Source organism: Girardinichthys multiradiatus, chromosome 1 (genome assembly GCF_021462225.1).
Source record: "Girardinichthys multiradiatus isolate DD_20200921_A chromosome 1, DD_fGirMul_XY1, whole genome shotgun sequence".
NCBI lineage: Eukaryota > Metazoa > Chordata > Actinopteri > Cyprinodontiformes > Goodeidae > Girardinichthys > Girardinichthys multiradiatus.
In genome coordinates this window covers 28,248,430-28,273,070 of record NC_061794.1, presented here as the reverse complement: position 1 = coordinate 28,273,070, position 24,641 = coordinate 28,248,430, and the positions used below count along the sequence as shown (strand labels likewise).

The 24,641-nt window shown below is 39.5% G+C and overlaps 1 protein-coding gene across 1 annotated transcript; it reads left to right on the top strand.

The window, feature by feature from the left end:
- The first annotated feature begins 1,717 nt into the window (after positions 1-1,717).
- LOC124867458 (CTTNBP2 N-terminal-like protein) lies at positions 1,718-24,163 on the top strand. The gene is made up of 5 exons (XM_047363916.1): positions 1,718-1,871; positions 5,139-5,246; positions 16,269-16,520; positions 16,972-17,079; positions 19,892-24,163. Exons 1-5 carry the CDS (start codon positions 1,866-1,868, stop codon positions 21,140-21,142), a joined length of 1,725 nt encoding a protein of 574 aa, XP_047219872.1. The 5' UTR covers positions 1,718-1,865; the 3' UTR covers positions 21,143-24,163.
- Positions 24,164-24,641: the final 478 nt, after the last annotated feature.

Sequence of the window (24,641 nt, the reverse complement as noted above, 5' to 3'; positions counted from 1 at the left end):
CAATGTGAAACATGTATTGTTCTCTGATGAGTCCACCTTTACTGTTTTCCCCACATCCGGGAGAGTTACAGTGTGGAGAAGCCCCAAAGAAGCGTACCACCCAGACTGTTGCATGCCCAGAGTGAAGCATGGAGGTGGATCAGTGATGGTTTGGCTGCCATATCATGGCATTCCCTTGGCCCAATACTTGTGCTAGATGTGCTAGATGCCAAGAATTACTGCCAAGGACTACCGAACCATTCTTGAGGACCATGTGCATCCAATGGTTCAAACATTGTTTGCCTGAAGGCAGTGCCATGTATCAGGAAGACAATGCATCAATACACACAGCAAGACTGGTGAAAGATTGGTTTGATGAACATGAAAGTGAAGTTGAACATCTCCCATGGCCTGCACAGTCAACAGATCTAAATATTATTGAGCCACTTTGGGGTGTTTTGGAGGAGCGAGTCAGGAAACGTTTTCTTCCACCAGTATCACGTAGTGACCTGGCCACTATCCTGCAAGAAGAATGGCTTAAAATCCCTCTGACCACTGTGCAGGACTTGTATATGTCATTCCCAAGATGAATTGATGCTGTATTGGCAGCAAAAGGAGGCCCTACACCATACTAATAAATTATTGTGGTCTAAAACCAGGTGTTTCAGTTTCATTGTCCAACCCCTGTATGTAAGGTGTATTTCAGGTATGTACTTAAGGTGAAGTTCAAATGAATCCCCTCATCTCTATACAACTGGAAACATGTATGTTTGTGTGTGGAAAAACTACTCAGCTCTTGATAAAATAAAAACAGAGGGAGGGAAAGTCAGTACTGGCTTATTTACTAAAACGTGTAATTGAAAAAAAAAAAGAGCAAAATGTCAGGTTACTAATCTTCTAAATTGGGACAAACCTTTTGGAATTATTACAGTTACAAAATGAACTTTTTTTGTTCAACTGAAAATTTAATTTTTTTCCCTCCAAAAAATTATTGAAGAAACTGAAATTGAGATCTACAAAAAGAAATTCAGAGTCTTTGCAACACAAGCTCAACAACAAGAAACAAAACCTTACATAGACATAGACACACTACATTTACACCTTACATAGGCACACATATTCACCTAACATAGACACATTAACATATTTTTGCCACTAATGGAACCCCATACACTCCAATGTTGGAGGACAAAAAAATTTGAACGCTCCTAGGTATGTGGCGCTGTGTAGTGGAGAAATTGTGTTGTGATGCTCTTACTTGGCCGTCAAGGGGAGTTGACGCATCGTGGAAAAACGGTACGCTCCACTCATTCTGAGCTGGGAGTTTCCTATGTTGTGGAAGGAGTAGAGCTGGGTAGGACAGTTGTTTTAATGTTAACCACATAAATGGGTTGGGTTAAGAGAAAAATCCGCAGACTCGTTTGTATCGTTTTTTTTTTTATTATTTGATTTTATTGCAAGTTGTGGGGAACCGAACGTTTTTTTCGCAACCTATTGTATTTCCAAATTTAAAACCACACATCAGAACAAGTCACACATTCAAACAAGGCCAAACTAGTTCGAACACGGCAAATTATAATAGGATTATCATACAATTGCATGGCCAGTAATCCAACGTTGGACGTCCCGATGAAACAAAGAGGTTTATCCCACAAATGCGGGTACGCCCTTAGAACCACCTCCCTGGCGACAACTCCGACAGTTATTGGTCGGTCTGCCACACTACGCGTCATTGATTGGCTCATTGCGTCGTCATTGAGAGTCTGTTGTTCACGCTGCTCGCCTGAGAGCAGGAGCGCCTGTGACAGTGGAGTGCATTGATTCATGCTGTTGTGGAGTCTCGTTTCTGGTTTTGGGAAACAATTAATGCGACCAGAAAAGAGCGCATGAAGGTATGTTCACACGGTATGCTCGGTGAAAAAATGGCGCACGGCCTCTAATTTGTTTGCTGTTTTCACCTTTCTTATTGGCGAAAAAACAAAAATGGAAAACTATAAAAACATGTTGGTTCCACTTTCTTGATATTTTTTTTTTGTGCGGCGAGTGGCTTCGCAAATTAGGCAAACTTTTAAGTCATAGGACATGATCTATATATTTATTAAATTATAATAAATATGTTTAGATAAACTGAGCTATAAATTTTGTTTTAGCTAATGGTGGTGAGTACTTGAGCAATAATGATTCAGTATTGATTTTGCCATTTTCACTGCGGTCTATCTATGGATGATGGCTATTATGATGCATTTGTGAGGTCTGTGTCACTTTGCAAATGAACTGAATGGCATTATTTTCCAAAATAATGATAGAGCCATGTGTCAGACAAAGGCCCATGTCGGCAGGTGGATCCAATGCTGCTCCTCAGAGAGCACAGTGATCATGTGTATTGCATTGAAACACACTGAGTCATTATCAGCATGGAACCTGTCTCTAGAATGACTAGACCTTGATCTTATTTTCTGATCTATTTTTACATCTGGAAAAAGTAAATAAAGAAAAACGGCGGAAACATGTATATAAAACTATAAATAATGTCTGGTGACAGTTTCCCACCCTGTCATTTATGCAATAAATCAAATAGTTGCTTTGCATCTCTCTGATTTGTAAATCTGGACTGAACATGAAATGCCACATCTGAGCAGAACCTCAATATTATTAATGCATTTTTAAGTAATCTATCAGCGTCTGCATATGCAAACCTGTCACTTAAAAGCATGTGGGCTTCAAAGTGAGTTTCAGCAATTTACTTCAGAGTGACTATTCCCATGGCACGGGTATCCCTGGAATGCTGGGATGATTTTCCATGGTAGCTGACTTATAAGTTGTGATATCGGGTATCATTGCAGTGAGTTAGCCACAGCTACAATGCACACTAATGTTTACGCTGACCTAAAAGAATGTGATTTGGCAAGACTGAGGGCCACCCTCAAGATACATAACAAGTTGGTAAATTAGTTCTCAGCCTTTTGTTTTGTTGTATGCATGTGCGGTGAGCCACAGAAAGCAGAGGAATTTTGGAGAGTTTGAGAATGCTTCTGCGGGAAAGTAAACTCACAAACTGCATGACTGTAAGACGAAGAGGGAACATTTGTTTAAAAATTTGGATAAGGGTGGTTGGCTTTACAACCATTTTAATAGATAGAAAAAATATTAAAAAAAACCTCTACAGTGCCTTGCAAAAGTATTTAGACTGTTTTAACTGTATAGCCACAAGCTTAAATGTATCAATTAGGCATTTATGTGATTGAATTTGTAGTGGAAGAATAAATTATACATGGATTTTTGGTAAATAAAAATCTGAAAAGTTGATGTGCATTGGTATCCAGGCCCTCTGAGACAACACTTTGTTGAACCACATTTTGCTGCATGCTATTACAACTGCTATTCTTTCGGGGTATGTCTTTAAAAGGTTTGCCCTGATAGAAATATAATTTTTTCAAGTTCCTTTTTATGATGTTGGATGGTGTTTTCAGAGTAATATGCAGTGTTAGTTTTCTGTTAATTTTGGTCTCGTCTGACCCAAGTTCTTTGTTCTACGTGTTTGCTGTGTCCCCTACATGACTTGTAGCAAACTTTTAAAGGAGTTCTCATGGCTGCCTTTAACCAATTACTTTCTTTCTTGGCACTATTTTCTAAAGGCCAGTTTTTTTGGAGCGGAGAACTAAGAGTTTTCTTTTTGACAGATACTGCCACCTGAGCTATGGATCTTTACAGCTCCTCCAGAGTTACCGTTTGGCTGCTTCTGTCATTAATGCTTCACTTGCCCAACCTATCAGTTTGGATGGACGACCATGTCTTAATAGTTTTATTTATACCACAGTCTTCCCACCTTTAGATGATGGATTGAACAATGTTTTTGCCTGGGATCTTATTTTTCACCCAAACTTTGCTTTAAACTTATCCACAACCTTATTCCTGACCCATCTCCTGTGTTCTCTGGTCTTCATAATGCTGTTTGTTCTATAATTCTAACAGGTCTATGTTCTAACAGGACTCTCCTGTAAATGAAAGTTAAGACCTGTATAAATAGAGGTTTTATAATAATAATAATGTTCTCTAACAACCTCTAAGGGCATTCACAGCTGTATATATAGTGAGAATTGGTAACACATGTGGATCCTATTAAGTAAATTCTGATAGAAATTGCTTGAACTGCATTTCAATTAGGAGTATCAAGGCAAGTACAGCTGAGAACATTTGCAGATTTTGTCTTTGTAGAAAATGGTATAAACCATGAATCCCTTTCCTTCCACTTTAGAGCAATGCACAACTCTGTTGGTCCAAAATCTCAAGAAAATACATATAGTTACGTAGCTCTAATATGAAAAACTTCAAGGGATATGAATAATTTTCCAAGGCACTGTATAGCAGATCTTTTCAAGGAGATCTCAGTTCAGTAGGTCCGCTTTGGATCACTCTTGTTTAGAAATAGTGTAACTTCTGGGAAAATGTTGTTTTCTTGCACCCCAGCGCCTTATTAAAAAACAGTGTGTGGTGGGTATCCAGCATCAGTTATCCTACTTCACAACTGACAAAAACCTTGTCAAAAACATAATTAGCACTCAGGGGAACAGCTGCATTCCAAGTTGTAGACCGGACAATGACTCCATCACCTTCTTTTGGAAGGAAGAACTTCTAGACAACTGCTTACGTTTGTGTAGATGAGATCAGATGTGTGATGTGTGTGTCATGTCTGGTCTGTCTGACCGCACAGGACATAACAGATGAATCACATGATAAAGCAAATAAAGAGCACAGTGATTTAGATGTAAAACTGTCAAAAAAGCAGAGAAGGACGCTTAAAGCTATGAAACATTAACCTTAAGATCTAAAGTGTAGATGTTTTTTGTTGACATTTGAGACAGAATAAAACAGACAACTGTCCCCTGTCCCTTTGCAACTAAATGTGCAGATATGCTAATGGCTTCCTGTTTATAACCCTGAGCACAACCCTGTGAGGCCACAGATGGGACCCCCAAGTCTTGTAAATCACTTCCGTACCACTCCCTACAAAACACACAAGTAGAACACTCTATGGGCCATGCTTCACATAAATACATTTCTAAATCCCAGAACTTTTCCTGATTGCCTGTTTTTAAAGATATTTCTGAAATAATGTTATATTTGTTTCTTTCTTACATTCTCTGTCTTTCTCCCCTCAGGTGGAGAAGATGAACGTGGAGGCTCTAAGCCGAGCAGAGCTGCTGACTCTCCTCAGTATCCTGGAGGGAGAACTGGAGGCACAGGATGTAGTTATACATACCCTCAGAGTGAGTTTGAAACATCAACATCTCTTCTGTTGATGGCACCACACTTTTTTAACATTTAGGATTGAATGTGCTTAGATAAGGCTATAAAATAGCTTGTAATGTGGCTGCTTTCTGAGTAGTCCCTTAAATAAAACATCAATTGGTGCTTACGGTTTCACTTTACACTGCGTGGAAGAATGTGAGCTAACTGGGAGGGGATGTGTAAACAGGAACCAGAGGGAACAGAACTTAAGAAGACAATAGAATGGGGGCCATTCTGGCTTGCAAGCCCTTTTAATCCAACCGAGCAACAGTATTATTACTGGTGAGACCAGTCTTTGGGACTATTTAGATGTGGACTATTTTATGCTATAAAAATGAAACAGACGGTTAGCAAATTATCTGAGTTAAACACTTTGGACCCGTTTTCATACTATATTTAGTTCAGTTTAACCAACGCATCATGCTTTGATATACAGGTTTTACTACAGGCTCAGAGAGGCCTGTAATACAGTGGTTTTTACGCTGTCTACTAAGACGAAAATAACCAAAAAGAAGGAATAAAGCAATTGTCATCAGGATATCAATAGGGATTTGTGGGAGAGTAATAAATTAAATCAAAGAGGGAAAACCATCAGTATCTCCCCACAATGTATTTCTTAAAAAAGAAACGTCAATGTTGTTTTTCTTCTTTGGCCTGACATCTAACATTTGCTTTTTTTTATCTGCATTGTGTTGGGTGTGTCATTGACTGTGTCAGCACTCATGCTTAACTTGGTCACATAAACCTGTGCTACACATGGACATTTGTGGAGACCCCTAGTGGACCCTAGTGGGTGGGTATAAACATCGATATTTGTCACACAGGCTCCACAGTCAAGCGGACAATAGAGTGGACTTCGAGGTATATATCAGGCCCTAGTTACCACAGCATGGCTGTCTTACAACTGAATTCATCTATTATATAAGCAAGGCAAAAGGTTAGTCATCTTTCAGCCAGCTGATCGACAGTGGAGAGCAGCAGATGGGGGAATGATACTCTATGCCCCAAATCAATGGAGAAAACCCTGGTCACTCTGGCACTTATCTAGTGTATTTATGTGATTTTAAATCTTTTTAAAACCTTGATATACCTTGATACCGGTAGATGGTCCATGCCTACATGTTGCATGTTGACTCGAGACCATACTTCAAATCCTTGCAATAGCCATTTTGTTTGTATCCAGCTGAGCTTGGAATGCGTTAACACAGGCATTGAATGTGACTAAAGACGTAATAACATGCATGGTGTTCTTACTTTGTGGGTAGTTGTGACCCAGGCAGCATGTGAATGCTGTCAGTTTGGACAGCTTAACTCACCAAAGCGCACATTACTCGGACGTTACTCAGCAACAATCTCTGCGGCATCCGCTGATAAAGGACTGTCTCTCCAGTTGTTCCTAAACCCTTCTTTCTCTTCTGTGCAGCTCTTTCACTCATGCTGAAGTGAAAGAGTGCAGTTTTCCCTTAGGAACAATGCTTGTCAATGTGTGTGTCTGGTCCAATTAGCTTTCTCCACTGCCGCCTGCCTCTTTTCACACTCACAACTAACGGCAGATGTCCTGAGCATGAGTGAAACCACTGAGGCACTAAATATTTTATTTATTATCTAAGGTTTTGAATGTTAAAGTCAAAAGAGTGAAAATGTCTGCCAGGAAAGCCTAACTGTTGGAACTTGTCTATGCAGCTACAATTATGAAAGAGTTTCATCTCATGGGAATGACAGAAATTCACACCAACAAAACCCACTGAAATCTGAGGCATGAAGTGTTTGACTTAACCATTCACTTAGCCTTCTCATGTTTTTCTCCTTCCCTCACACTCAAATACAGCTACATTGTTGGGGGGACTTTTCATATTTAACCACAACCCTTGTTGATTATTTACTGAGCAGAGGATGAAATGTGTTGTAGGCTCAAATCATTCACTTCCCTTGTTCCCGCTGAGGGCCCATGCCGCAAATTGCTCCCTGGTCATTGCTGTGGCAGTTAGTGTGTAGAGGAAAGCTCCAAGGCGAGTAGAAAAGCTAATACCTCCACAACAAAACTCTATCTCTGATCACCAATTAGGTGCCTGTGGTGTTTATATATTTTGAATGTTTTGCTCTGTCTTTTGCTACAAACATTACAGGCAAATGTTTGTCTCCAACTATATATGCCGTATATATACGTAATATAAGCCTTTCACTTCACAGAATGCTTGGAAACTGGGAACTGGATCAGTGTTCATATGAGAGCTAAGATTTTGTCACTTTTTGGACTTGTCTCTACAGATTCTTGATTATACTATTTCCAGTTCTGATCGCAAAGGAAACAGAGTAGCAGTTTTTCTAGAGGGCAAATTCCTGTGAACTTACACCAGACAGTTCCTGCCTTCCAAGAGGTGTGGCATATCTTTTAAGCTGACAATTGTCCTTATCAGTTGAGATCTTGAGCTATTATTATCCCGGTTCAAATCCTGTGCAGACAAAGTTTTTGTTACTCAGAAGAAATGAGTTAAAGGCTTAATATCGTACAGTTAGGCGTTTGCATGCACTGATCACTAGCATATATGAATTAATTTTTGGCTTTAAATGAGCTGTTTTTTTTTTTTCCGAGTGGATGAAAATGTAATATAAACATTTAAAGACAAAACAACAAGAACTGGGAACACAGGCATACATGTATTGCAGAATTTCTGTAATTAATACAAGGTCAACATTATACATACGGTCTTAAATAAATACATGCACCCCCACTATTATTTGGTCAAACATCCCTTTGCAAACTGCAGAAAACCACATTATTTTCAGGTTTTTCGTAGCCATCAACAAGCTTTTGGCATAATTCCATCTCGATGTTTGTCCCCTATTCATATCAGCAGTTTGATGCTTTTCTCACATTGACTTGACCTTTAAGTGTAGTGCACATTTTCTTCAATTGAGTAGAGGTCCAAAACTCTTTTGATGAATGTTTGGGATCTTTTTCCTGTTAGAACATGTATTTATGGCCAAGTTTCATCTTCTGGCCAAAACTGTCACCCTCACATGAAAATAAATTGGTTAGGATGTTCAGGAACAACCCAAGAACTAATAGTTTAAGTATCATACCATAAACTGGAAACTATAGGAAAACCAGTGTCTGTCCACAATGAAAAGACTTTAACATCAGTGGGGACTAAGAGGATGCTGACCAAACAAAAAGCCTTCAAGCCTGACTCAAGCTTACAGCCAAATGCCTTCAGGATGTAGGTTTTAGGGTCAGACAAAAAAGACTGAGTTATTTGAACACTGTCACTATAAGGATGTTTGGAGCAATTAATGTGAGAGTTTTAAATGTAACAACACCGTGCCCAGCTGTCATGCATGGTTGTGGTGGCATCTTTCTAGGCTGCAAGGTGGAGCATTTGGTAGCACTGGTGCCTTGCAGGAAGAAGGGTTGACTCCCTGCCGGGGGTCTTTCTGCATGGAGATCGCATGTTCTCCCCGTGCATGCATGGGTTCTGTCTGGGCACTCCAGCTTCCTACCACAGTCCAAAAACATGACTGTTAATTGGTCTCTGTCAGGTGTGATTGAGTGTGTGCATGGTTGTTTGTCGTGTGTGTCTGTGTAGCCCTGGCGACTTGTCCAGGGGGTACCCAGCCTTTCGCCCGTAGATCGTCCCAGCTCCCCTGTGACCCTGTACAGAAGAAGCAGTCATAGAAAATGGATCGATGGATGTTACTGATTAAATGGATGGAACTATAAAAATGGAGGACTAACAAAAACTGCATTTGAAATGAACCAAGAGACAACTGAAATTAGACACAAAGGGTCTTTCGCCAGGACAGTGATCCTAAACAGAGATCAAAGTTAGCTTTGCATTGAATAAAGCCGGCTAAAGTTTTTGCAATGGCCATCCCAAAGTCTTACCTTAGATATACAGAAAACTGCATAAATTGAGTGAAACATTTTGACCTTATGAGGATTAGAGAAAATTCACAATAAAAAAGTAGTTAAAGACGCATATTGTATAATTTGTCCACCACAAAAAGAGCAGTTGAAATAAATAAATTAAAACTTCCCACCTGAATTGTATCTGCACACTTGCCCTTCAGATATTTACCTGTGCACTTGATTGATATTGCTGTTTGACAGCTGAGTTAACTTTGTTTTGTTTAGTTAAGAAACAAATTTTGTGTGGTCAAACTGTTGCTTTCCTTCTCAGCAGGGAACTTTTCTGTTGTTGTTCCACATGATGACATAGCCTGTAGTCCTAAAATGTTTTGTCTATTTTCCCAGGTTCACATGTTTTCCTGACTCCATAAACAATAGGGCCTAGCAGGAGTGAGTTGCTTAGATAAGAGTGCGTATTCTATAACTATTCAAGAGGCAAAGCCCAACTTGGACATGTTATTCATAAAGAAAGAAAGAATAGAAAGCACAAGAAGGGTTCCTTTTAAAGCATACATTTAATCGTTTATATATTATATTTTGCAGCCTGACTAGGAGGCACCAAAGCATCTCAGATTACAGTGATAGTTAATCTGTGAAGCTTACATATACTTAATATGAGCTCTTTATTGTACTTTTTTATAAAAACCTGTTTTGTGTAGACCAAGTTAAAAAATAAAGAAAATATATCTCCTAACACTGCTGCTTACACCGAACAGAATATTGATAAAAACTGATTCCTTATGAAAGTTTACCCAGGTCTCAGGTGAATGAATTGCCTCACAGTTTAATATTTGACTCTTTCTGAAGATAAACCAAAGCACTTCCTTGTTCCACCCAGCAATACTATTTGTTATACCCGTCTGAAACCAATGTTTGTTCAAAGGCCAACAACAAACTGCTTCTGTGTTTCATCTCAAACTGCTTTTTGAGGCAGTTAAAGATTACTTTAAGATGTTTGTGCCATCTGTGGTTAATGTGTGGGTGGCAGGTGCGGGGGATATGGTTTGAGTCCTAAACACTGTTAATTACGCTTCATAAAGCAGAGGCCTACACTCTCAGAAATGTCTTTCTGCGGCTCATTAAGTTTTTATTTAGAGAAAGTAATGCTGTTCCCAGGCCAAGTATTGTATGGAGGTGGAACACTTGCCCAGACAAGTTTTTATGTCATTAGTTTGCAATCTCAAAGGAATCCTAAGCTTAAGACTGAGCCTAATGGATATTTAAAAATGGAAGCAATTTACGTTGTTCTCACTTTTAGCTAAAAAATATTTTATTTTCTCTAGGTTTCCTTTCTGTTAGCCAAGCACAGATTTTCAAAGAGTTTCAAAAACTAATTTAACTCTTCGCTTTAGAGGTGGTAATAGTAAAATACAAATGGTATGTGCTAGATTCTATTAAGGAAACCGCCCAGTTCTATAATGATTGAACGGCAGATTTTTTATTGCAAGAAAAACTATTATTACTGCGTAACCTGAGATTTTGTTAGCCCTGCATGGATAAGTAATTTCTGCAGTATGCTGTTCATGTTTATTGATGAGATGAACCACTGACACATTCAATATTAAAAGATATTAAAAGTATCAGACTACTGGAACAGGAATATTTGTGATTTGATTTTAAGGTTGTCCATGGCTGAACGTTTAGTAAATGGATATTCCTAGTGTAGAGAATTATGTGGGCATTGTGATGATGGATTCATTATGGATGGAATCATTAATATCTAAACTGCAAATGTTTTCTAGTATAGTCCAGCCCTTTTTAAAATGTTTTGTACCTGTCCTTCAAATAGGAAGTTGTGTGAAAAAGACTAAGCATTTAAGAAGTTGTTTGAAACTTCGAAGATGATTATGTATTTCTTCCTCCCAGAACTTGTTAAAAAATTATATTCATGTCATCTTGTCAAGCATGTAAAATATATTAAACAATAAAATTCCCGGAATAAACTTGTCACACAAGCTGGGTTAGAGTGTGATTTTCCCTTATTCTTCTTATTTATATTTCATTCACAGAGCATGCCTACAACTTTAAAGATGTATTATTTTTTTAATGTGAAGCAAATAATGAGTAGGGCAAAATAACAGAACATTTCAGAGTGCATGACTGTTCAGCCCCCTTAAAGTCAGTAGAGTCACCTTCAGCAATTACAGCTGCAAGTCTCTTAGGATAAGTCTTCATGAGCTTGACACATCTTGCCACTGCAATTTTTGCCAATTCCTCAAAGCAAAACTGCTCTAGATCCTTCATGTTGGATAGTTTTCACATATAAACAGTGATCTTCACATCTAACCACAGATTCTCAATTGGATTGAGGTCTGGACTTTGACTTGGACATTCCAACACATTTAATTGTTTCCCCTTGAACAATTAAATGTCTCAAATCACAGGCAGACTGACACAGGTTTTGCTCAAGAATATTCCTGTATGTAGCACTATCCATCTTTCCCTTGACTCAGACCAGTTTCCCAGTCCCTGCTGCTGAAAAACATCCTGCTGTGGAACTGTGGGCAGTCCTCTCTTGGCAGTTTTGTTGTGGTACCATGTGATTTACATCTGAAGATGATGGATCTCATGGTACTCTGAGGACATCAAATAACTAATAATTAATATCTTCAACCATTAAGTTGTTGTATGCTGGGCTTATTGTGTATATGACCACCAAAGCAATCTAGCATTAGGTAACATTAACTTACCCTCATACGTCATCTAGATCGTACCCTTCAGTTTGATACCGCTCCATGGCTTTCCTCTCTCTCCTCCTTATCCAGGGTGCTTTGTTTTGCCGCCTGCAGTCTTATCTGGCTCGGACTATGGCTTTTGTTGTGTGTGTGTTACAAAAAAGCTTTTGGCAGTCCCGCCTACATTGAGATGGTACTCAATTGTAATGAAAAACGAACCACATTGTGTAGAACCAAGCCGACACAAGCTGAGTCAAGTAAAGTTAGCACTAATGGAAAAAGGCCAATGGTGTGATGTCTCTTGCTTAATGGTGTTGCAGCCTCTGGGATCTTTCAGAAAAGGTGTGTTTATACTGACAGATTATGAGATACCTAGATTGCACACAGGTGGACTTCATTTCAAAAATTATGTAACTTTTGAAGGCAATTGGTTGCACCAGAACGTTTTAGGGACTTTATAGCAAAGGGGACGGATACATATGCAAATGCCAATTTTCAGTTGTTTTTTTTATTATTCTTTTTTCATTTATATTTTTCTCATTTAACTTCACTAACTTAGACAATTTTTTGCCGATCCATCACATAAAATAAGATTTCAAAAACATTTAAATTACACGTTGGAATGTAACAAAATAGTTAAAAAGCCAAAGGGGTAAAGACCTTTTTGTATATTAAAAGCCATTGTTGAGATAAAGCAGGCCATGTAGGAGATAGAGCAAATGTGTGGAAGAAGGTGCTCGTCAATGCACTGTGTGGTGAAAAACAAACCATGCACATCACCTTGAATAATTCCTAGGGCAAAACACTGTGGTGGCAGCATAATGCCTGGGGGGCCGAGTAGCCTCTCAAAGTTTATGTGAAGATAGCTGGAGCTACATACAGCAAAATCATGGGAAAATAAACTTTTAGTGGCTGCAAAAGACTTGCTGGCTCATCTTTCGGCAGTAAATTAACTACACATACAGCCAGACCTAAAAATAGACTGGATTAGACCAAAGCATATTTATGTGTTAGGGTGGCTCAATCAATATTCAGATCTAAATACAATTGAGAGCTGTTTTTGAGGAATAGCCAAAAAGACCTTTTGCAGCTGGGATGTACAGGGGTTGGACAATGAAACTGAAACACCTGTCATTTTAGTGTGAGAGGTTTTATGGCTAAATTGGACCAGCCTGGTAGCCAGTCTTCACTGATTGCACATTGCACCAGTAAGAGCAGAGTGTGAAGGTTCAATTAGCAGGGTAAGAGCACAGTTTTGCTCAAAATATTGAAATGCACACAACATTATGGGTGACATACCATAGTTCAAAAGAAGACAAATTGTTGGTGCACGTCTTGCTGGCGCATCTGTGACCAAGACAGCAAGTCTTTGTGATGTATCAAGAGCCACGGTATCCAGTGTAATGTCAGCATACCACCAAGAAGGACGAACCACATCCAACAGGATTAACTGTGGACGCAAGAGGAAGCTGTCTGAAAGGGATGTTCGGGTGCTAACCCAGATTGTATCCAAAAAACATAAAACCACGGCTGCCCAAATCACGGCAGAATTAAATGTGCACCTCAACTCTCCTGTTTCCACCAGAACTGTCCGTCGGGAGCTCCACAGGGTCAATATACACGGCCGGGCTGCTATAGCCAAACTTTTGGTCACTCATGCCAATGCCAAACGTCGGTTTCAATGGTGCAAGGAGCGCAAATCTTGGGCTGTGGACAATGTGAAACATGTATTGTTCTCTGATGAGTCCACCTTTACTGTTTTCCCCACATCCGGGAGAGTTACCCGGGAGAAGCCCCAAAGAAGCATACCACCCAGACTGTTGCATGCCCAGAATGAAGCATGGGGGTGGATCAGTGATGGTTTGGGCTGCCATATCATGGCATTCCCTTGGCCCAATACTTGTGCTAGATGTGCTAGATGCCAAGAATCACTGCCAAGGACTACCGAACCATTCTTGAGGACCATGTGCATCCAATGGTTCAAACATTGTATCCTGAAGGCGGTGCCGTGTATCAGGATGACAATGCACCAATACACACAGCAAGACTGGTGAAAGATTGGCTTGATGAACATGAAAGTGAAGTTTAACATCTCCCATGGCCTGCACAGTCAACAGACCTAAATATTATTGAGCCACTTTGGGGTATTTTGGAGGAGTGAGTCAGGAAACGTTTTCCTCCACCAGTATCACGTAGTGACCTGGCCACTATCCTGCAAGAAGAATGGCTTAAAATCCCTCTGACTCTGTGCAGGACTTGTATATGTCATTCCCAAGACGAATTCACGCTGTATTGGCGGCAAAACGAGGCCCTACACCATACTAATAAATTATTGTGGTCTAAAACCAGGTGTTTCAGTTTCATTGTCCAGCCCCTGTAGTTTATGTTCAATGCTGAGTTTTTTGTCTGACAGTCATTTCAGAGACTTACTGGAGAAACAGGAAACTGTAGCTGTATTCAGCTTACAGAGGCGTGTTTATCCCCTGAGGCTAAAGGTGACTAACAGAGTTTTTCAGGTGAAAATTGTTTTTATTTTTTTTACCCGCACAGCTTTTGCTGCAGAAATGCAACAGAAGACATGCTAAAGCACGTCAATTTCAAATGCAGCATTATTCAGAATACCGAAATACAGTTGTAAATTATTCACATATATGTTCTTTCCCACGACTTGCTATAAGGAGCATTTGTCGTCAGTTGTTGGGCAGGGATGAGAGCCTGACAGCCGACAGGGTTTGCCTGTTGTGCCCTGTCATAAAGGAAAGCATACCCTGTCATTATGATCAAACCTATCCTGACAAAAAAAGCCTCATGAAGTACCAGATCCCAGGACTGGGCCTCTGCACACACTCAGAGTGCAGTATTTAATGGTGTATTTAAAACCTGTGGTGGAAGGCCTGCTAACATAATGCAGTTTTTTCATTAGGCAGGTCTATTGTAAAGTAAAATACACATAAATATGCTGGCTTACAAATTAAAATGTTCGTGCAAAAATAGAAATAATACAAGCATCTGTTTTCATGCTCACTCTTATGCTTTAAATCAGGTCTGGAGGCAAGGCACAAACAATTGAGAATGAGCAATTTCTGTTACGTTTTCTTGGCAAACAGCCATAATCTTGGTTCAAACTAAAAATAAGCCTTAAATTCACCATCCTCACCCTGAGCCCTCAGGGATTCTGTGTGTGTTTCAGAGACAACCTGAGAAATGAGAAGGTATGACTTAAAAACAGAGCGACATTTAGTAATCCCATGTAAACTTGTGGACCAGAGATTCTGCTGATAGCTGTTTAAAGAGAAATTCATAGGTGTCCTGATGACAAATGGTATGAACTCTGCCACATGTGCTTTAATAACTGAGACACAAAGCTGACCCTGTATGGCCCTGGAGCTCAAACCAACAAACTGTTGTGCAGCTAATGAGACCCCTTGATGACACTGTGACCAGGATGGAGGTTAATGAGGCCCCAGCATGTTCCACTCAAAACTGCTTAACATATGTGTACCAAAGTCTGGTTTTCTATAAGATTTTGTTAACCATAATTTAGTGTTCGCCTTTAAACAAATGTATTTTGGGTTTGATATAATTTTACCACTTGTTAGAAGCAAGTGTTTGTGTCTGTGAGTAAGAAATGGATTTTATCACTCAGTCTTTCACCCCTGCATCTCCAGGGAGAAGTTAACATCTGCCCCTTGTGGGGGTTGGATAGCAGTGCCTCATCTCTTTGTGTTTGGTTGATAGGAAGGACCATCTGCTTGCTCTCCCGATGATAGCAGCGTACACATATCTGTACATGCATGCACACATTTTTTTCTGATTATGTGTCTTCCTAAATCCAAAAGGAAAATAAATGCAATCTTAGAGATAGGTTTATGCTTCTACCCACTCCTTTGACCGGACAAATAAGTTTCCTTGCAGTGTGTGTGTATGCTATGGTTACTTGTATGCCTGTAAATAAATAAATCCCAATTCTACGGGTCCTATGCTTTGACAAAAATTCATCCAAAGATGTTTACTTGTGCTCTGTATGACTGTAATAAAACATTTGAAGTATACTGTATGTGAGAACACAGCCTGGATTTGAAAAGAAAATTGCAAAAATACGACACATGGTCATGGCTTTTCAAGTGTACCAAATGCAACTGGAATACTTGATAATTAAAAATCTGTCCTATAATATCTGCTATAGTGTTTTCTTATCTTAGCTGATCCCCTCAATTCTTGTACCTCTTGTGATGTCATCAACCAAAATTCACAAAAGTAGGAATGAGCGTTTTTTTGTGTTCTTGGTAAGAAAATTCCGCCCTAGAAAGTACTTGTAAACATAAACTGGTTTTTGCTCAGTCGGAAATGAGCACACTTCAAAGAAAACTTAAAAGAAGAACCTAATTCTATTTATGTGTGTGTGCATTCCTCAGGCCCAACATCGAGATGAGTTTGTCCAAGATCGTTATGTGCAGTATGACCTCAGCGATCCATTCCTGGCCCTGCAGCGGGACAACGAAGTCGCGGAGCGGCAGAACGCACTCAGGCAACCCCAAACACATTCGCATGGCCGGGCAGTGGGCCCAAACCCTCTGGCTGTGCTGAAACTGGTCATGACTCACTGCAAGAGGATGCAGGACAGGATGATGGGACAATTGGCTGCTGCTGAGAGCAGACACAGGAGGGTAAATGGCAAATTATGCCCATATGCAGTCAGTACTTCATGTTTGGTTTGTGATTTGAGGGTGCAATCCCACCAACATCACATAAAAGCGGCATTTGTGCACTAAATTTGTTGTGTGCATATCTAGTAGTGAGGTTCATGGCTGTGGGGAGGTTTTGTCTTTATTTACACAGCAGAGCTGACCTTTGTTGGAGTAAATGAGTCGTATAAACCTTTACATTGGCTAATTTAATTTCATACAGGATATGATACAGACCAAACTTAGTTAAGAACTATAGACATTATGTAGCTTCTTTTTTTTTTTTTTTTTGCTCGCAACTGGGACGTGGCACCCTTATCTTACCTCTAAATATGTTTAAGATAATTACTTCACCTTCATGTTATTGGCTAAATATAGATACCTGCCTACATATTTACGCCTAATGTTATCACTTGTCTGTGTCATTGTACAGATGATCGCTGATCTGGAGCAGAAGAAAGAGCAGTACGCCCAGGAGTCTGCTCGGGGTGCTGACTATATCTTCGTATTAAAGACAGAAAGAGATAAGCTGCTCCAACAGGTGTGTGTATGACATGTCAAGCTTGCTGAATACTGTAACTTTGTGAGTGTCATGTAACAGTGTTCAAACTCCTTGAACATTTTTCCATTTTGTCACTTTACAACCACAAATTACAATGCATTCTTCAATTTTTTTAAAAGAAAGAGCAACACAAAGTAGCACATAACTGTGAAGTGTAAGAATAAGGATACATGGTTCAAATCTAAAAAGTGTGGCATTCTTGTGTATTAGGCCCTTCACTATAATATAACACCCTTAAACAAAATCACACGCAATCAGTTTCTTTTAGAAGTAACATTTTCTGGTAATTTGTATCCACCAGTGTCTAATTTAAGCTCAGTATAAATACAAATGTTCTGTGAAGGCCTCATGAAGACCCAGGAACACAACATTCAGAGATAAAGTAGGGGAGAAGTTTAAAAGCAGGGTTGGTTATGAAACAATATAACAACGTTTGAGCATCTCGCATAGCTCTGTTTAGCCCATTATCCATGTGTAAACACAATCAGGAAAGTATTCTGCTCAGATGGGACCAAAATTTGATTTTTTTGGCCTATTTATGCCATATGTCTTGTGGCAGAAAAATAACACTGTACATCACCCTGAATGACCATTCACACTGTGAAAGATGTTGGTGGCAGCATAATGCTGTGGTGATGGTTTTCTTTAGCAGGGACAGGGTAGTCATTCATAGATGGATGGAACTAGACACAGGGCAATCCTGTAAACACAGGTCAATCCAGTAAGAAAACCTTGTTAAAGGCTGCAAGAGACATTAGGCTGGGATTGTGGTTTATCTACCACAACAATGACTTTTGAATTAAAACCAGAGTTACGGTTAAAAGGTTTAGATCAAAGCATTTGAATGTGCTAGAATGACGCAGTCAAAGTCAAGTCAATGACCTGGCCAAGACGTAAAAACGGCTGTTTAAAGCCGCTCTCCATCCAGTCTGACTGAGGTTGAGATCATTTGCAAACAGGAATGAGTAAGAATGTCAGTCTGTAGAAGTGTAAACCCGGTTAAGAAAAACCGTGACAAAGTATTTGGGTCACTTTAGGAAAAAATGAGGAGGAATAATGTTTTTAAATGACAAGAGAAGTAGTAATGATGAGAAGTTAACATCACAAAAAAGTACATTAATAATAAAGACAAAATGACACTGATGCAAATACCTGTAAGAGCTATGGATGTTTAAATGAGCTGATAACTTTGTACTTGTACAGAATATAATTTATTAGGAAATAAATTCTCTTTCCTTTAGTATCTAAAACGTCTGGATGCACACTCATATTCAGCATTAAGGCTATCCCGAACACATCAGTTTTAGTGTTCCTACCTTATTTTCTTTAAGATATTATTTCCACTTTACTCTCAACACATTAAGTTTATCAAAAACAGAATTTCAACATTTTACTCACCATTTCAACTTTATTCTCATAATTAAATTTCTAATTGATTTTTAGGTTTTCAACTTTATTCTGTAACAGAAAAGAAAAAAACATCAAAAAATGATTTTTTCCAAAGTGATCCTAAGACATCCTCATAGATAACAAATGCATTTATTTGCATTTCAGATTCTAACTTGTAAAATCTTTTTAAAACCATTGATCTTTATCCTTCTAGCACATAACACCCAGTTATAATACTTTGACCTTTGTGGTCATAATGTGACAAAATCTGAAAAAGTTCAAGAGATGTGAATACTTCTGCAAGACGCTATAGATGAGCACATCTGCTGAAGATTATTCTGTTTCTGTCTCATGTGGCCGTCTGCACTGTGTGCTTCTTTAGTATTCTCGCTGTGAATAAAAACAAAATAACTGGGCAGTAAAGCATTAGCGGCAGCTCCACTGTAAACACAGTAGGGTGGAGAGGGCTTGGCCTTTATAAAATTTACACACGCACAGAAGCGTTCTTACCGTATGCCCAAGCCCAGAAATGTTCCATGGGAAACAGATGAGGAAGAGGCCATTGTTTAGTTGTCCTGCAGCCGTGGGGCTTTATGGCCTCAGGAAACCGGAGATAATGGATGTTCGCGTCTAATGCAAGGTTAGCTGCCAGACACATGCTGTGAGCACATTATTACACAGGGGCCTTATGTAACACAGGTCCCTGAGCGTCTTCCTCGGGCTCTCCTGCCTTTTGTTTTTTTTTTCCCTTTCAAACCCTTACACACATGGCTGTATTTCATCACTTCGTATGTCTTTTCAATACTTAACAAAGGTACCAGTCCATTCACCTTCCAATGACCTGATAAGAACAGGACTGTCCATAAAGATACCATGCAAGCAGATTATTCTTTTACAAGGGGAAACATGAACAATGACCCCTTACTGTGTCTCTTCGGAAACTTTGATGACACATTTCAAGCTTTTTATCCTGCCTCTTTATGATTCAGGTATGGTTAGTCTAGGAGAGTTATATTTAAAGAGGCACAAGAAAGCTTAGATAGAAACAGGTCTCAAATAATTTTGTGCTAGAAATGTCAAACATTGTGGGTGCCAATTTAGATTCTGTGCCTTGTAGAGTAAATTAAACGTTTTAATAGTGTCAAATAAGTGTTAAAGCTGTCTAAATGTCACATAAATGCATGGGTTACTGACAAACAGTGAAAATATTAAATGAGATGACAGAAATGTAGCACATTCAGTATATACAAATACAAATAACAAGGAGTTGAAAATGGTTTAGTGCAAAAGTATGATCAAAAAACAGATGAAAAGCTTTTGTGTTGCCAAACAAGTGGCACAGTGTTGCCTCCTTGTGGCGGAAGACCTTCCTTCCCTTTAAATTTCTGTTTCGCTTTTCTAGTTGGAGGTGGAGCATGCAACAGTGCAAAGGTTGGAGAAGGAACAGGCACAAGTGGTGAGCACGGTGAAGCAGTCGCTGTCCCAAGAGCAGCAGCTCTCCTCCAGTCTGACGCTGGAGCTCCAGAAGGCCAGCAGCCAAGCTCAGGAAGAGGCTCAAAAGGTCTCGCAACTCCACATACTGCTGCAAGAAGAGACCTGCGCCCTCAAGAAGCTCCAGCAAGTTCTTGAGTACGAGAAGATCAGGGTGGCCCAGCTGGAGGCTAGGTCGGAGAAGCAGATAGCTGAGTTTGATGCTGAAAAAGAACAGATGAAAACCAGACTAAAGACAGAGGAAGAAAGGGTCAGAGAGCTTGAAAAACAAGTGAAAGAACTTAGAAAAATGTTGGCTGAACCTCAGGAAAGTAAAACAGAGGTAAAAGAGGCTGTGACTGAGGTGAAGGAGTCAGAGGGCAAAATGGTGTCCAGTTCTGTTCAGACTGAACCAGATGGAAAGATCACGCCAAAATCCTGTACAGTGCCAAAGGTCAATGGCCTTCAGTCTCATAAAGAGACAGAACCATTAACACATGAAGTGAAAGGAGTAGAAAATGGAGTGGATAATGGAGGTGGAACACTTCTGCATTCCCCTATTCACCCCTTTCCGCATCCTCACTCTCCCTCCAGCACTGCCTCCTCTTCCCTCTCCTCCTCCCCCGTTTCCTCTCCGGTTCTAGTAAAGCGTCTGGGCAGCCCAGGCTTCCTTCAGTCCTACCAAGCTGGAGTCAACCAGCGATTTCAGGCTGCAAGGCACAAGTTCCAGAGTCAGGCTGAACTCGATCAGCAGCAGCACGGTGGGCCTCTTTCCCCCAGAGACCTCTCCCCAACCACTTCCTCCACCCCTCCTCCAACAGAGCACAGCACGGCTAAGCAGCTGGCCCGCAACACTGTCACACAGGTGCTGTCGCGCTTTACCAGCCAGCAGGCCGGAGTGAAGGCAGCGCCTATTAACAACTCTCCATTTGGCACAGACTACCGCAATCTGGCGGCATCTCCTACAGGGGGGAGGTCGCCTTCTTCAGGGCCATTATCTCCAGGTTTTCGCTCTCCCCTATCCTATCCTCCAATTCCACCTAAAAGGCCTGGCATGAGTCCAACTCCAGGTTCCCCGAATCACTCTGCTCGGACCAGTCTTTTCCCAGAACTGACGGGGAACTGTGGGGATAGCAGCAGTGGACAAGAGGGAGCCAAGGAATCAGACATGGTCTTATCCTAGTGCCAGGATGTCCAGATTGTACAAATAAATTGTTGAGCAAATCAGCTACTTCAGTTTCTGATGTTAACTAACTTTAACACACTGAATGTTAGCTTTCATGCCACTTTAAAGTTAAAATGCCTTGTAAAAGCATTAATACCCTTTATACATTTTTCATATTTTCTCTCATTACAACTACAACCTTCAATTTATTTAAGGTTGTAGCTGTATTGTAGGGTAGGCTAGTATGAAGTAGCAATAGTGTATTAATCCCACTGAGTCAATAGTTTTCAGAATCACCTTTAGCTGCAATTACAGCTGGAAGTCTATTTATAGCCCAAGTTCAGGAAGATTGAATAGATATCACCTTGAAATAGCTCATTCTGCCTCAGATTCTCAAATAGACTTAGGTTTGGATTTTGACTGGGCCATTCTAACCTATGAATTAGCTTTGATCTAAAGCATTCAATTGTAGCCATTCAAAGCTATTCAATCGATCCTCTCCCCCTGTCTAGAGTGTTTTGCAGCCTCTAACAGGCTTTGTTCTAGGATTGCCATGTGTTTAACTCTATCCATCTTCCCATTAATCCTACCAGCTTCCCTGTTCTTGCCAAAGAAAACATTTCCACAGTATGTTGCTGCCACCTCCATGTGTTAAGCTGGGGATGGAGTTTTTAGGGCGATATGCAGTGTTAGTTTTCCACCCCTCATAGGATTTTACATGTAGGCCAATTTTGGTCTCATGTGATAAAGAGTACTCTCATCATGCTTGCCCTGTCTTTTGTAAGGATTGCGGCACATTTTAAACGGGACATTTCATGGTTTCCTTTCAACAACTGCTTTTTCTTACCATTCGTCCATAAAGCCCAGATTTGCACGACTAATAGTTGTCTTGCCTCTCACCTGAGCTAGGGATTTCTGCAGTTCCTCCAAGGTTACCAAGGCTGTCTGAACTGCCTCTGCCATTGATTTCAGTTTCTGTGGAAGCCCTTACAGTTTTAATTTTGTTTGAGGAATAATGGAGCAGTGAGACGTTAAAAGCCTAGAATGTTGTTTTATAACCTAACCCTGTGCTAAACTTCTCCACAACTGTATCGCTGACCTGTCTGCTGTGTTCCTTGGTCCTCATGATGCTGTTTGTTCTCTACTGTTCTTTAACAAACCTCTGAGGCCTTTACAGAACAGCTGGATTTTTACTGAAAGGCCTAGTTCACACGAAGACAAAAAGAGTATGCTGTAGAAAACGATTTAGAAAAAATGTGTAATCACACGAGTGCATTCAGCGCCACTGAAAACGCTGTAGTATGTATGCCGGGCCCATTGGTGCTGCTGTGAAACTGATACAGAAACACACCAAAAACAGTGGACAAAAACACCCGGCATGCCCACAAAACTCATGCAAGATAAACACAGCAACAAGCGGGTTGGAGTAACAACGTCTTTGTTTCAGAAAAGATGCGTTTTGCATGTACACATGGAAACACAGAGCCGCCGTTTTTAAATATGTCATCTTTAGGTTTCAAGAATGATTGGTTTTGGTCTCCCAAAACGCCTGATGCATGTGGACACAACGCCTAAAGGACAAAATACCTTTGCAGATACATCTAAAGCTTGTCTCCGTGTGGATGGGGTCTAATTTACCGCCAGGGGGGACTCTGAAGACAAATGGTTACACTGGATTTTATTTAGAGATATCAGATTAAAGAGAGGTGAATACATTTTAAAGCCACACATTTTTAGATTTGCTTTTGTAAAAACAATTTTGAACCATGTGTATTTTTTTTCTACTTCACAATAATGCACTACTTTGTGTTGGTCAACCACATTAAATCTCAATAAAATACATTAAGGGTTGTGGTTGTAATATGGAAAGCAAAAAAAGTTCAAAGTATGACTTTATTTTCAAGGTGGTCTATACTGGATGCAGTGTTTGTTGCATTCCTACCTCAAAAGAACAACCTGGGAAACAATTGGCTAAACTTATTTAAAATATATAACAAATTCTTTTTTTGGATTTGTGTTTTTTTTTTTTATTTTAACGTTCCTATCATCAAGTTACTGTAAATGTTGAATTTCAGAATTTTAAGCATTTATGAGTTGTAGCATGAACCAAGCATAATTTTTGACAAATCAGATGGATTGTAATTCAGTGGAGCTAGGGTTTTGTTTGTTTTACTTAAGGATTTACTTGTCAAACCTGTTCAAATAAAAAAGTTTTTTTCAGAAGCAAACCTGAAATAAAAAGATGGTTCAAATGTATGGCTAATGGAGCATATCAAACATGTAGCTATTACAACTTTGCAAAGAAAAAAAATGTTTGTAAATGCTTTTCTTGTGAGTCCCTATGCAATTTTTATGGAGATGGACTACAATTTTTTTATTGTAAATATGTCAACAATTTTTTCCTACAAATGAAAATCAGATGTATGTATTGTTATTTCTGTTTTTACTTGTCATGAAAACACTGAGACGTGTGTTAAAAGGGAGAGCACATTTTGCACTGCATCACTAGGTGTCTATACATCAACACATTTTTATATTAACACTGTATGTCCAGGGATTGTTGAATTTTACTCTACAGAGATCCAAATGTTTCTGGCACAACTTCACCAACTCCCAAAGTGCACTGAGAGGGTTAAAGAAAGATCTGGTAAAGTGAAGACTTCCGCTTCACAAGTATTTTACTCTTCACAAACTAAAGATGTTGCTTCGCTTCACAGTAAATATTTTAGATGATCACATTGAAACACTATTGTGACAGTTTATATTGTAAACATATGTTTGTCTATCTTATGTAGCACTGTGTCTTGTAGCAGTACTACACATAAGATTATTTTATTTTTATTGGTCTACCAGTTTATGTCTTAACATGTTTTTATTTTAAGACCAGTAATAAACTAAATCACATTAGTTTTGCCAATGTATATAAAACTGTACCTGTACAACCTGCTGGGGGCCCTGTTTGTTTTTTATCACAAAAAAATGCTCATATCATTGACACCCTCAGTGTTCAGCGCTTTAAATAAATTGTCCATGCCTTCATGTGATGATCCATGTTTCTTACGGTCTGGAAAACTAGTAAAACAACATTATTTTTGGAGCTCTTCATAGGAACACCATGCAGTGTCTCTGTCGCAGGAAAGAAAAATAGGTGTTAAAGCTACTATCTAGACCATTCTGTTAAATCAGTCAAGTATAATTTTAGATAGTGTTTCACCTATGGAACAACATGTGATGAACAGTTTTTCTGTTAGATTTTTTAATTCGCTATCCAGATAAAATCTACTTTATAATGGCCAAACTTCCATGCGCACACACCTCTGGTGACATCACAAAGGTATTTGGCAACTGATCAGAGGTCTTTTGAGTGTGTCTGTTTGTATTTTTCATTTAGTTACTCTTGATTCACTAGTAAAATATTTCAGTTATATCTAAGAATACTGTATTGAATTGGAAAATGGCTACAATGAAACACGTGGGAGCAGTTCATTAAGATGACCACTGCAGACTGAATTTGCCA

Bases quoted from the DNA above. Each gene is read 5' to 3' on its own strand.
- LOC124867458 (XM_047363916.1), top strand. The intron at 5,247-16,268 runs GTGAGTTTGAAA...TGCATTCCTCAG, and splicing joins TAGTTATACATACCCTCAGA to GCCCAACATCGAGATGAGTT. The intron at 16,521-16,971 runs GTAAATGGCAAA...GTCATTGTACAG, and splicing joins CTGAGAGCAGACACAGGAGG to ATGATCGCTGATCTGGAGCA.